General features: G+C 41.2%; 1 protein-coding gene across 1 annotated transcript; it reads left to right on the top strand.

Annotated features, from left to right (window-relative positions):
- Positions 1 to 8278: 8278 nt before the first annotated feature.
- On the top strand, positions 8279 to 13945 carry BCL2L15 (BCL2 like 15). The gene is made up of 4 exons (XM_044000117.1): positions 8279 to 8607; positions 9515 to 9636; positions 11695 to 11919; positions 13200 to 13945. Exons 1-4 carry the CDS (start codon positions 8478 to 8480, stop codon positions 13224 to 13226), a joined length of 504 nt encoding a protein of 167 aa, XP_043856052.1. The 5' UTR covers positions 8279 to 8477; the 3' UTR covers positions 13227 to 13945.
- The last annotated feature ends 322 nt before the right edge of the window (positions 13946 to 14267 follow it).

Here is a 14267-nt window from a genome sequence, read left to right as displayed (position 1 = left end):
TTGTCAGCTACATATTAGTTTTGTCTGCAATCTATCATGTGTCAGAACCCCAGTCAGTGGGTCAGGGAGTTTGCCCACCAATTCAATACTCGGGACTCAAGAAGAAAGGATGGGACTAGGCACAGAATGCAGCCATTGAGTTGAGACCAGATGTTAAGTAACATTGTCTCTTTTTCTCAGAGCAGAATCCCCTTGGCCTTGGGGTCCCAACAATGGATTATTCTTTTCTTCCCAACATAGCCAAAGATAAATTTTAACCCTGTCATCCTTATCTTTAGAGACAGGGGCCTGGAGAGGGGAGTCAGTGGGAACTGTGAGATGTGAAACATCTGACTCTCACTCCCCTGTTTCCTTTTCCTTTGGTTTGACCTTGTTCCCCCTCCCCTTTTCTCCCTTGTCCCTGGAACACGTATGCATGTCTCCATACGCACCCTGGGTGAGACAGGATTGGATGTTAGATTGTGAGCTCATCCACCCTAGGTGTATGTGGGGACAGTCCTTTTCAAGATTACTATAAAAACCTAGAGGATTGGGCATATCTTTGCAAGACTTCAATGTGTAATTGGGTTTTGCCCGTCCTCATGAGGATGTAATAAATCTGTCTCTGCTTGACTTGGTGGTCTCCTCGAGTTATTTGGGTAAACTGAGGCAGTTTGCTCCATACAATATTAAGGTTCACTCACTCCCCAATTCCTTCCCCCTCTTCCCCTCCCCTCCATAAGCTTTTTTTCTTGTTTCCTTCATGTGAACTACCTCTCCCCAGACCATCTCTCCTCTTCCCCCTCCCCCAGTCTATTCCTCCTACACCTCAACCCTATTTTAAAGATGTCATCATGGGTTAGTTAGGTGGCACAGTGAACAATGTACCAGCCCTGGACTCAGTAGGCCCCAAGCCCAAATCTGGCCCCAGACATGACACCGCACCCTGTCTGCCCCACAAAGAACAAAACATAAATGCTTTACGGATATCATCCCTTCATATTCAGTTCAGACCTGTGACCTCTGTGAATTCCTTACTAAGATAGTTCTTATGAGTTCGAAGTATTATCTTCCCATGTAGGAATATAAACAGTTTGATCTTTTAATATCCCTCATGAAGTCTTTTTCCTGTTTACCTTTTTATGCTTCTCCAGGGTCTTGTATTTGAAAGTCAAATTTTCTATTCAGTTCAGGTCTTTTCATAGCAAATGCCTGAAAGACCTACATGAACTGAAACAGAGTGAAATGTACTATATAAAAAATAACAGCAATAGTGTAAGATGATCTGGAAAGCATGTGGTTATTTTCAGCAAGGCAATTGATATGGTGGGAAAATGGGGTACAGGTTGGTGGGAGTAGATGGGGTTCTTAGGAATTCCTCTTTAAAGAATTACACCCTCTTGCACACAAAACTTAGTTAGAATAAGGTGGTAGTTTATTTAGGAGCAAGGGAAGGGAAGGGTGGGGGAGGAAAACCATGAAAGAAATCCTTGGACTTTTCATGGGGAGATTTGGCATAAAGCACATGGCTCAGAGGTACCAAATCTCCTCAAACAGGAGACTGGAAGGTACTTTTATAAAGGACTGATGGGGGTGGACCATCTGCCTAAAGTTCCTTTAGTGAGAGAGGACCATCCCCCACTGGTGGTAGCTGGGGGAATTGGGTGAGGAGTGGAGGACCATCCCCCACTGGTAGTGACTAGAGGAATTGGGTGAGGGGTGGCTATGGATCCCTCTTCAGAACACAAAGGCCGCAGCCACACCCAAATTTATCTCCCCAGGATAAGGGAGACCAGAATGAAGGGTAGGAATCCCAAACTAGCTCAGTCCGATTTGGTTCAGTTTATCTCTCTAGGCGTTATCTGTCCTCTGGTTTAGTTTCTCAAGGAGAAGATTCCTTGTGTGCCCCAGAGAACTTCTGGGGTGCTCTGCACCCCATGACACAATGATCCAATATAACCCTGAAGGACTTATGAAAATGGCAACCCATCCACAGAGAAAGAACTGATAGTATCTGAAAACAGATGGAAACACATTTTTTTCTCCTCTTTGACAATTCCTCAATCTGAAGTTTTAGGGTTTTTTGACTGTTTTCTCTCACAACCTAGCTAATGTGGGAATGTTTTCCATGACTACTCATGTATAACTTATTTCAAAATGCTTGAATTCTAGTGGGTGGGGGTGGGAATGGAGGAGGAAAAGAAGTTGGAACACAAAGTTTTTTTTAAATTGATGTTAAAATCTGTTTTTGCATATATTTTAAAAATAAAATTCTATTCAATAAAAAAGGGGAAAAAAAGATTTACAGGTAGAAGAGGATTTAGAAAAAAATGTAGTACAGATCCCTCATTTTACAGAGAAGGAAACTGAGTCAAGTGACTTATCCAAAGTCACACAGGTGGTGTCAGATTTGTTGGGTTTTTCAGTTGTGTCCGACTTCTCATTGTAGTGGGACCCCAAGAAACCCAAAGGCCCTAACCCGTAAGAAATCCTTAAATTTTCCCAAGGGAAAAAGAGCTCTGTCCCCCCACCTCAGCAATGCAGTGTGGAAAAGAACAAAGATAATATATTGATATGGATGGGTGCTATTCATACTCTAGGCATTCCTTCCCAGTTGTTTCTCTTCTCAGGTGTTTTGCCCCTCTCAGTTGCTGTGCATCCCCTTCCAGTTGTTTCAATCTCCTCCCAGTTGTTTTGACACCTTACTCTCTTACTCAGTCTCCATAGTGACTGTCTCCTGACCATATATTCTTCTCTCTCCTAATAAATCTCTTTTATTTTACAAGATTTGCTATGAGCCTCCAATTCTTTGGGTGAGTTAGCCTTCCTGAGCAGGTAAGAAGTTATTCCTGATAACACCATACCTCATTTGGGGTGTTCTTGGCAAATATACTTGGGTGGTGTGCCATTTCCTTCTCCAGCTCATTTGAGAGATAAGGAAACTGAGGTAAATAGGGTTAAGAGACTTGCCTAAGGTCACACAGCTAGTAAGTGTCCGAGGATAGATTTAAACCCCAAAAGTTCAATCTCCCTGACTCCAGAATAGGCACTCCATCTACTGGACCAACTACTGCCCCAGAGATCCTTCTTCTATGTATAGACCCTAAGGAGATCAAAGTCAGAAAGAAAGGTCCTATATTCACCAAAATATTCACAGCACTGCTTTCTGTGGTGTCAAAGAGATGGAAACAAAGCAGTTGTACCTGCAAACTTGGGCTGGTTGATGTGTTGCTTAGTTTTTCTAAAGTGTTTTTCCCTTCCTTCCTTCCTTCCTTCCTTCCTTCCTTCCTTCCTTCCTTCCTTCCTTCCTTCCTTCCTTCCTTCCTTTCTTCTTTCCTTCTTTCCTTCCTTCCTTCCTTCCTTCCTTCCTTCCTTCCTTCCTTCCTTCCTTCCTTCCTTCCTTCCTTCCTTCCTTCCTTCCTTCCTTCCTTCCTTCCTTCCTTCCTTCCTTCCTTCCTTCCTTCCTTTCTTCCTTCCTTCTTTCTTTATCATAAGAGATGGCTCCCTGGGAATGGAATGGATATGAGAAATGAGGGCAGTATAAAAACAAAATATATCAATAGAAAAAAAAATTTTAAGCTTTCAAATAGAATTTAAAAGGTCTGTTTTTCATATAAATCTCTTTCACAATCATGGAAAAAGCCAATAGATGAGAAAAACAAACTTGCAAATGCAAGTTATTTATAATCAAACATGAAATTGCTTTAGAAGTTGACACCACTCAAGGATTTTATGAATTTATTGGGACATTTCTGATGAATGGAATGTAATACTTAAAATATGGGTCTAATCAGCAAAGCAGCTGTATGAGTTTCAAATCCAAATATCAAAGTTCCCTCCACTTCTGCTCTGATTGGCAACACCTGTATAGTAATCATCCATACATTGCCATAGCTTCAGCATCATGATTTAGCTTACATGTATAGTGTGAGAAAAATCACTCCAATAACTTCTGGAACTCAGCGTTGGTGATGTGTCAAAGGCTCATTTATTGTCATTCTCTTGAGAAGGGGCCACCCCTCCTTTATCTGGTACAATGACCACCAAAATGGAGGTTCACAGGCCTTTTATCTCCTAGTCCCTAACATGAATGGCCCCTCCCCCTTTTCACCATTATTCTGATTACTCAAGGGTTACAATCTATGGACAAAAACTAGCTAATCAGAACGCAGTAATTCTTAGCCAATGGGGGAGGTGATACAGGGACAATTCTTCAATTCCTCCCTTATATGGACACAGCTCAGGAGCAGATCTAACTGTGACCAGCCTAGCATTTCCCTGAATCATGTGATTTTGTTTGGGGGAGAAGCAGACCTTTTTCCTCAAAACAGGTCCGGATTGAGAGGAGACCAATCCCCATTTCCTCACATATAGCTTGCATGGAAATTTCGAGGCACCACATACCCGGTTCAAAGACAATGAATGTATCAGTCTTGATTCTAATGACAAAATGTCATGCCAGACTTACAGTATAACCCAAGTATTTAACTTCAAGCTTTTGCCCCACATACACACCAACACCCCCCTGGATACATTGCCTTCATTAGGGGTTACACAATATAATGGAGCAAGCACTGGAGTTGTAGAAGCATGTTAAAGTAGAAGTTCTGGGTTCAAATCCTTCCTCAGATACAAACTGTACAACCCTAAATAAGTCACTTAACTTGAGCCTCAGTTTCTCTTTGGTAAAATGAAGGGGTTGGATTAAGTGACCTCTGTGATTCCTTCCTTCTCTAAATCAACAATTCTACAATATTAATGACAATTCAATATAACAGCTGAGGAAGCTAGGTGGCATAATGGAAAGAAAGCCAAACCTGGAGTTGGGAAAACCTGAGTTCAAATTCTACCTCAAATACCCACTGGCTGTATGACCCTGGGAAAATCACCTAATTGTCTGTCTCAGTTTCCTGACCTGTAAATTGGGGGCAACAAAAGCACCTACCTTTGAGGGGTGTTGTGAGGATCAAATGAGATCATATTTATAAATGTACTTTAGACATTCCCTCCATCTGACCCCTCTGTTTCCACCACTGAGTGGATGGGCACAGCTGGAATAAATCATAAGACTGCCCCCAATGTGTCCATGACAAAGTCATGGTTAGAAAAAATTTTTTTTAGGGAAATAGATGTCCATTCTTGGGAAATGGCTAAACAAATTATCATATGCTAATGTAATGGAATATTATTGTACTGTAAGAAATGACAAATATAACGAATTCAGAAATTTGGGAAGATGTGAAATGATTCAAAATCAAATAACCAGGGTCAGGAAAACAATATGCATAATAACTAGAACCATGTAAATTAAAAGTATAAAAATGAAACTGAATGTTATATAATTATAATAACCACTCTTGGCCCCTGACATTTTGTTCTACTCTTGGGTGGAGACAGATCTTTTTGTCTAGATAGAAAGCCCTCTCTGTCCAGGGAGGGGTCACTTAGCCTACCCATTGAAAAGGGTCTTTAAATTGATGGCCCAAGGCTAGGGGTGGTCTGGTATAGCCCTTCATTTTAATATAGCCTGCCTCCAAATTAAGTTAGCCAATTAGATTTGATTGCTATTTGATGGACTACCAACAGTTAGAAGGGTATATAAATTGTGAGTCCACTGCCATTTTTGTCTTTGGTTAGAGGGAGATGGCCAATGACCATTCTTTTATTAATAACTTACTAGTCTTATTAATAAAATAATTAAATTGCCCAGAAACTATGTTTCTCATATTTTTAATCATTAGACCTCCTTTTTTGTATTCAAGTTATTATAAAGATCACAAGAAAGAAGACCTTGAGGGGAGTGGTCAGGGAGAGAATTGAGTAGTGACTGTTCTGAAATGTTAACCCTAAATTGTATTTTAACATTTTATGATCTTTTTCTTATTCAAGATTTTCATCAATGATACCTCACATCATCTTGGGGTAGAGACATGTCAGAGGGGATAAGAGAACTATGCCAATTCGGACATCTTTGTTTCTAAGCTAGAAATTGCTTGGCTATAGAATAATGATAAATTATTGTTTCTTGTACTGAAAATAAGGAATACAGTATTAATATATTTTTCCTTAATATAGTCCAATTGTCTGGAGGATGTCACATTGTTGGAACAATGGCTCCGAAGGAATGGGAGGTAGTATGATATGGTGGAAAGATCACTAGCTTTGGAGTCAAAGGACATGGGCTTAAATACGAGCTTTGTTGGGGCAGCTATATGGCGCAGTGGATAGAGCACCGGCCCTGGAGTCAGGAGTACCTGAGTTCAAATCCGGCCTCAGACACTTAACACTTACTAGCTGTGTGACCCTGGGCAAGTCACTTAACCCCAATTGCCTCACTAAAAAAAAAATAAATAAAATACTAGCTTTGCTACTTATTACCTATGTGACATTGAAGTGGTTATCTAAAATCTCTGATTTTACATTGTTTCTTAATCTATAAAATGAAGGTTGTGTGTCAGATGATCTCTCTAAGGTCCATTCTAGTAAATCTAAGTTACATCTTGTGGTAAGATTATTGGAATTTGCCTGACTGATTGGGATGAGCCACACCTGGCCTGCCCTGAGTGATGTGTGCTACTGATGTCAGCGGGAGAAGCCACTCTCCACAGGCAGTTTTGAAGGACCTCCCCTTTTGGGGGAGGAAGAGTAAACACTTGCTGAGAAGAGCTGAGTCTCTTCCAGAGTGACTTTCTTCTGGTGCGAGCAGCAGGGGCAGACAGTCCTGCAGGCCCTGGCTGCAAAACTGGTTTTCCATTGAAGCTACGGACCCCAGGCGGTGAGTTAACATACGAACTCTGATCTTTTGAATTAGCTGAACTGGAAGTGAGTTTGGGGATTGTATAGACTTAGGTTAGAGTTAGGAGGATTATCTGTATTTCTTTTTCCCTATTCCCTTGTCTTTGATTTTATAAATTTCACCTTTGCTGTTTATTTTATTCCCATTAGGGCAGCTAGATGGCGCAGTGGATAGAGCACCCAGGACTACCTGGGTTCAAATCCGGCCTCAGACACTTAACACTTACTAGCTGTGTGACCCTGGGCAAGTCACTTAACCCCAATTGCCTCACTAAAAAAAAAAAAAGTTATTTTATTCCCATTAATAAAACCTGATTTGTTTGTGGAAAAGAAGCTGTTATGCTCCTTTCTTATTGGCCTGGGAGAAATATCTAAAAAGGCAGTTCGGAGGGGAGGGAGCTTTGGATCTAGAGGTCCCTCATTATATCCGGGACCCCAATATTATGGTGAGCCACTCAATTAACTCTCCATATGTTAAATTTGGCCCTCACAATCTGTAGCTAATCCAGTGGGTTCCAAGAGCCATTTGTGCAATCAACATACTAGTACAGTACAGTACACTGAGGAAAGACCCTTCTTCATGACATAAATTGACCTGTAAATTCATTGGTCTGGCCTTCCCTGAAAAGATTCAGACTGCAGCCTTTGTACCACATTTGAGAGTTGCCACCTGGGATGTCTGTTCCCCAGCAGTCAGCTTGGCAATGAGTCTCTCTGGCTCATCACTTGTGAAGTTGGTCTTCAGATGAGTGATATGAAGCTGACCATGGGCCATATTTTCCCAGCTTCATAGGAACTGCTAGATATTTCTCTAAGCTGTCATAATCTCCAAGAACCCAGGGGTCCCTCCTGGCCATGATGAAGCACTAAAAACTGGAGGAGACACAAATATCAATAACATGTGGCTATGGATCCTCAAAGTCTGCCATGGAGTAACTGGATTATTCTTATACCAGAAGAACCATCCACGAGTTCTATCAATTGGCTGCTATCCTTGTACCAACATTCTAGGTGTGAGGTAGAACCTGTACAAAAGTCTAGAGATAGAGATGGAGTCTTGTATGTGTAGAACAGCCAGAACGCTGGTTTGCCTGGATCATAGAGTGCACTTAATGAGGAGGGATGAAAGGGAGTAATATATAATAGGCTAGAAAAGGAGATCAGAGTCTCGGTTGTTTAAAGACCAAACAGAAGAATTTATAGTTGACTCTAGCAGAAACAGGGATATTAGGGGGTGAGTCTCAGCTACAGAAAACAAACCATTTCTTCCATCCCATAAGCAAAGCCTAAAAGAAGCAAGTATTCAGGGCTAGTAGAGCATGTGGGACTTTGCAGAGGCCATCTCAGAGAAGTCATTTAACAGACAGATTTTCTTTCAGGAAATATTGCCTAATATGTAGTTATTTATTAATTTTTGTGCAACTAACAAGAGTGGAGCTCAATGATAAGCAACTAGGGAATTGTTACCAAGACTTCCGGGTGTTACATCAGCCTGGGAGGGAAGGTCTCAATTCTCTCCATAGCTTCTGTTACCAGGAAACTCGTTTGGGTGGGCAGGGCTCCAAGAAGACCCAACCAATTGTAAGTGGGAATTACCTCTACAGAGCAAAAATACTTGCTAAGTAGTTAGTCTCACTTCCTGTTGAAGTGAGTGATTGCTACTTATTTAGGGGAAAGGCTACTACTCAGCAAAGAGATCTAAAATGAAGACTCCAAAGACCTTTGAGGAACAAACTGAGTGCATTGTGGAATCCCTGCTCTCTGACTTCTTGGGTTCACCAAGGAGGGCAGCATGCCGCAGTCTCCATCATGATGGTGATGTCCCAGACTCTGGTAAGACTTCCTGAATGAGTGAGTAATGGTGATGGCTCTCTACTATAGGAACTGGACCTGTCCCAAGAGGAATCTTTCTCTATGAAAGCAAGTCAGCACAACTGCAGCAATTTATAGTTTTAGAGAATGGCCTGGGGCACTGAGAGATGAATTGGCCTTTCCTGGGTTGCACAGCCAGTATGTGTCAGAGGTGGAACAGGGATGACAATGATCCTCCTTCCTCCAAGGCCAGTTCTCTGTCTACTAAATACATCCCTCTTGTTCTTTAGCACTGGCTTCTCTCACCCCCTGGCCCTTTCTATTAGGTAGTTTTGTTGTTGTTCGGTCATGTCCAACTCTTCATGACCCCATTTGTGGTTTTCTTAGCAAAGATACTGGAGAGGTTTGCCATTTCCTTCTCCAACTCCTTTTACAGATGAAGAAATTGAGGCAAACAGGGTGAAGTAACTCGCCCAGGGTCACCCAGCTGGTATCTGAGGCCACATTTTAACTCAGGAAGAGCTTTCTTTCTGACTCCAGGCCTGGCACTCTATCCATTGCACCACCTAGCCACCCTATTAGGTAATAAAAAATTCTGACCGATGGCCTCTTTTTAGTATTTTTGTTTTTATATTAGGTTGTTTACAAAAAGTAACAATAGGCCACCAGCCAGTCAGAATTTTCTGTTTGTCATTGGCCAAAGTTTAGGTGTGTTCTGCAAATTAAGAGTGTTAAATTTATTTCTCCTTTGTGATAAACACCATGAGTAATTCAGTGAGGGATTCTCTGTTGGTGGAGACACACCATCCCTGCATTATTAGAAGGGGATCCATGAGGGAAGGGTGCTGAAATTATTTAAAACTTTAAGTGTACTTGCCCATTCCCTCTGGGCATTCCCTGAAGCATGACTATGTTTCCTTTGTCTTAGGTGAGTCAAGCTCTTTTGATGTGACAATCATTGCTGCCCGTCTTAGAAGCCTAGGTGATCAGTTCAATGGAGAAATGGAACTATCTGCCAACAGAGTCATCGAAGAAGCTATTAAGGGACAGGTTAAGTTTCTAATCCTCTTTCACCCTCTTGTTCTACCATAGCAGAGAGAAAGGGTGAGGCCCCAAACCCAGTCAATTCCTGATCTAAAATCTCTAGAGCTGAGAATATGCTTAAATTAGTCCAAAGTATTATAGAATTTCAGAGCTGGAAAGGACCTAAGAGGCCATCTAATTCACCCTCTTTTTGTTCTTAAGTTTGGGGTTACTTCAAAAAGAATTCAATCATTGCCAGCTGTGTGGGGGCCAACTACAGATTATCCTGCAATAGACCACTTCACAGACGTGCTTCAGTATGTCCAATGTACAGTGGCATGTTTGGTGACAGAGAGTGTGATGAAGGGTTTAGCCATCTTGCCATATGGAAATTAACTGAAGGAAGTGGGGATGAAAAGGTATAGTGGAAAAGAATGAGAGATTTTCAAATATTTAAAGGATTATCCCCAGGGCAGCTAGGTGGCACAGTGGATAGAGCACTGGCCCTGGAATCAGGAGGACCTGAGTTCAAATCCAGCATTAACCACAACACTTACTAGCTGTGTGACCCTGGGTAAGTCACTTAACCCCAAATTGCCTCACCAAAAAAAATTTTTTTTTAAAGAACATATTAAAGGATTATCCCGTGGAAAAGACTTCTTGTAGTTGGCTTTAGAGAGCCAATCTAGGACCTGTGAGTAGAAGAGCCAATATTTGTGATATCCTTTTGGGGGCAAAGAGCTTTTTCAAAAAAAAGCAAACCTCTTTTTCAAAGGCATTCCGCATAACAACCCAGTTTCGTTTTGTTCTTTAAAAGGAGAGGCACCTTTTCTTTTCTCTACAGTTATGGAAGCAGTACAAAAGGAGGATGAGTTTCAGATGAATTAGCAATGGAGTAAGGGATGAGTGTTAGCAGATCCCTGAAGCCATATTCAGCCACACATCAGTATCCTAATTGGAGTCAGGAGACAAGAGGATTTCCTGTACTACAACTATGCATCAGGACAATGTCAATCAATATTTACTTGAAGATGTTGAAGTCAAATCTTGGAGAACCCAGCCAGTATACCCGATCTCTGCCCAAGGCAGTGTTGTGAGTGTATTGTTTCAGCCCCTTGCTAGAAGCAGCAGAGTCCATTAATCTGGATGCCTGCCCTCTGTTAAATGGCGTCATGGATTTTTCACTAACATATCTTGACACACCTTGCCTCTACAACCTAACTTTTGTGTGTGTGTGTGTGTGGGGGCAATGAGGGTTAAGTGACTTGCCCAGGGTCACACAGCTAGTACATGTCAAGTGTTTGAGGCTAGATTTGAACTCAGGTCCTCCTGAATCCAGGGCCAGTGCTTTATCTATTATGCCACCTAGCTGCCCCACGACCTAACTTTATACCTTACAACCTCATTACTCAATTGTAATTGGTTTCTCCAAAGTTGCCAATGATCTCTCCATTGCCTTTTCTTAGTCCCCGTTCTTGTTCATCTATCTGTGGAAACAGACACTGCTGACCTCCACTCTCTCCTCAACATGGACACTTTCTCCTTTCTGGGTTTTTGTGACATTGCTTTCTTTTGGTTTTCTTCCATCTCCTTTTGCCGGATCATCATCTGTGTCCCTCTCCCTAACTGTGAGTGTCTCCCACGGCCATATCCTGGGAGCCCTTTCCTTCCCTGCTCAGTTTTCTCTCTTTTGGTGACCTCATTAGCTCTCGTGAGTTTCATTAGCAGAGTACCTGTGCTCCTGTGCCTCAGTGTTCTATCTTACCTCCATTTCTTAGAATACCTAGTTTCCATTCAAACCTCAGCTCTCAGGCACCATCAACCCAGCCGCTAGTGCCTTGTTGTTCCCGAATTAGTTTGTATTTATTTTCTTTATAGTATGTATGCATGCATGTATGTATGTATGTATGTATGTATGTAAGTATGTATGTATGTCTACAGACACCTGTTATCTACTTATCAACTCTAAGCTTCTAGAGGGCAGGAGTTTAATGTCTGTTTTCGTATCCCCAGCACCAAAATAGTGTCAGATGAATAGGAGGTATCTGATACATACTTACTGATTTATTGATTGTTTTTCTCCAGGCAGTTGCTGCACTACAGAGCACAGTGAAATCACTCAGCCAGGCGTGGTGTGCCCAAGACCCTAACCTAGCCTATGAGAGGGCCTTTCTGGCTGTGTCTGTGAAGCTGCTACAGGTTGTCTCCCGCAAAATACCTGAGACAGCCAGGCAGTTAGCTGGACCCATGAGGGATATGATCAATGAAAACACCAACGTGCGACAGTATATCGAAGGGCAGGGTGGTTGGGTAAGCACTCTCTTTAACTCTGCTAGGTTTTTGTCTTCTATTTGTACCGATGGCCAGAGGATTACAATTCTTTCCTCTACCCTGTCACTAATTTCCTGGTTGTAGGATTAGACAGGCTTATTGCCAGCAACTCAGCCTCTGTGTGGTTGATGCCAAATGCTGATGTTTGTAACCAGTGGTATGCTAGCAAATGTTTAATGAACTGGCTTTCTGAAAAAAATAAATGTGCACATAGTACACTTTTAAGTTTAATCTGAACTACTAACACTTTCTCTGTTATTTTCTTATGTCTAGAAATCAACAAAATGATAAATCAAACCTTGATTTGTAGCATTTGCTGATTTCCAAGAAGTAAATGCTCACACTGAAAATTTAACAGGCAGCTCTCTTGAGCTGGTTTGAGTGGGATCCCTTCCTATAAACACATATGTATACATACATATGCATGTCCACACACACACACGTGTGTGTATATACATACATGCATACATACACACACATATCGTTTCATTCATAGGAGATCCCTACTCTCTTTTTCTTTTTTTCAGGGCAATGAGGGTTAAGTGACTTGCCCAGGGTCACACAGCTAATAAGTGTCAAGTGTCTGAGGTCAAATTTGAACTCAGGTCCTCCTGAATCCAGGGCCAATGCTTTTATCCACTGTACCACCTAGCTGCCCCCTAGATCCCTACTAGTCTTTATAGTCTTAAGAAGTGGCTTAGAGCATTCATTGAGAGATTATATGACCTGCCTAGAGTCCAGAGCAAATATGTGTCAGGAGCAGAACTTGAACTCAGGTCTTCAAGGCCGGCTCCTTATTTCTACCTCTATAGTGGATTCTTCATTTTCTTTCTACATACGGATTATTTCATTTGTGAATTATATGTAGCAAAATTTCAATTTCAATTTGGCTTTCTAAAATGGGCTAACAAATCCCCAAATCACCTTCTGCCACTAAATGATGTGTTGTTAGGGAGTGTAAACTAATTTGAAGATAAACCTGAGCAAAACAAAACCCAACACATTGGAAAGACTGGAAAAGTAATTAAATAATGCATAATCCGGCCAAACCTAAATGATTTCTGCATGATCTTTTCTTTGGGATGATCTGAAGCATTGTTCTCCTCCATTAACATAGTTTATCAAAGGGCCCTCTAAAAGGTACACTTTCCAGAGTGGATCCCAAGTCACTGAGGGGAACAAGGCAGGGTGAGACTCCCACATTTCTCTTTTAAAAGTTTTTGAGGAATGAGACCCATCTGACTTTATTTTCTTTTCAGGAGAATCTAAGACCCTTTCCCCACTGACCATTATCTAAACCTTGACTGGCTGATTGAGCATCCTCCACTTAAAAAGAAAGAAGGAAAGAAGGAAAAAAAGAAGGAAAAAGGAAGAAAGAAAGAAAGAAAGAAAGAAAGAAAGAAAGAAAGAAAGAAAGAAAGAAAGAAAGAAAGAAAGAAAGAAAGAAAGAAAGAAAAAATTCATTTGTTCAACACCTGAATTTTGGTTAAGTAAGCTTAATTTTTCTTCTACAAATTCCTTTAGATATGGAGCAAATTCCTGACACCCACAGTGTCACTTTGCAGTCTTTGTTTTTGTTTACAAACAGACAAAAAGATTTTCAAGACTGAAAGGAAGGAATTCTTAATAGAAGAATTTAGAGCACTGTGACCCAACTTGTAGGAGAGACTTTGGAATAGGTGGATTCTCATATCACACCCTATAGGTAAATGAGTATTTATAAAATCAGCCTTGCCCCTTGATTTGATTGTGTCTACTCTTGCACTGATTATGCATCCAAAAGAATTTCTGGAAAATCTATGTGATGGGACTTTCCCCTATTTTGAAACAATTTTCAGTTTGGACTTGTAATTGTATTGATGTGGGAAACTCAAACTGTAACTCTGCCCTTCATATACTCTATGATCCAATGACACTGATCTCCTTGTTTTACCTTGAACAAAATACTAGGTCTCCTAACTTCATGTATTTTCTTTTTATAATTAAATTTTCTTTTTTCCAATTATTCAGCATCTGCCTTCACTCCTTCTCTCTTCCACTCTCCCTCCATTGGAAAAAACAAAACCAAACCCCAAACCCTGAAATACACACACTCAGGCAAAGTATATTCTCACATTGACCATACCCCCAAATGAGTGCCTCATTCTGCATATCTAGCCCATTATCTTTTTGTCAGGAAGTAGGTAGCATTCTAAATCACTAGTCCTCTAGAATTGTGTTTGATATTTGCCAGAGTTATTCTATTTTTCAAAGTTGTTCACTTTTACAATAGTTTTTTGTTGTCGGGAAATAGGGTAAGGGGTTTGGGATAGGGGTTGGGGTTAGGG

Source organism: Dromiciops gliroides, chromosome 4 (genome assembly GCF_019393635.1).
Source record: "Dromiciops gliroides isolate mDroGli1 chromosome 4, mDroGli1.pri, whole genome shotgun sequence".
NCBI lineage: Eukaryota > Metazoa > Chordata > Mammalia > Microbiotheria > Microbiotheriidae > Dromiciops > Dromiciops gliroides.
The sequence above is the reverse complement of the archived record's forward strand: the minus strand, read 5'-3'. Positions and strand labels throughout refer to the sequence as shown.

What these genes read in the sequence shown, in the direction of transcription:
- BCL2L15 (XM_044000117.1), top strand. Translation starts at nt 8,478, where the DNA reads ATGAAGACTCCAAAGACCTTTGAGGAACAAACTGAGTGCATTGTGGAA. An exon ending in TGGTGATGTCCCAGACTCTG is followed by an intron (nt 8,608 to 9,514) that starts GTAAGACTTCCT and finishes CCTTTGTCTTAG; the next exon opens with GTGAGTCAAGCTCTTTTGAT. An exon ending in AAGAAGCTATTAAGGGACAG is followed by an intron (nt 9,637 to 11,694) that starts GTTAAGTTTCTA and finishes GTTTTTCTCCAG; the next exon opens with GCAGTTGCTGCACTACAGAG.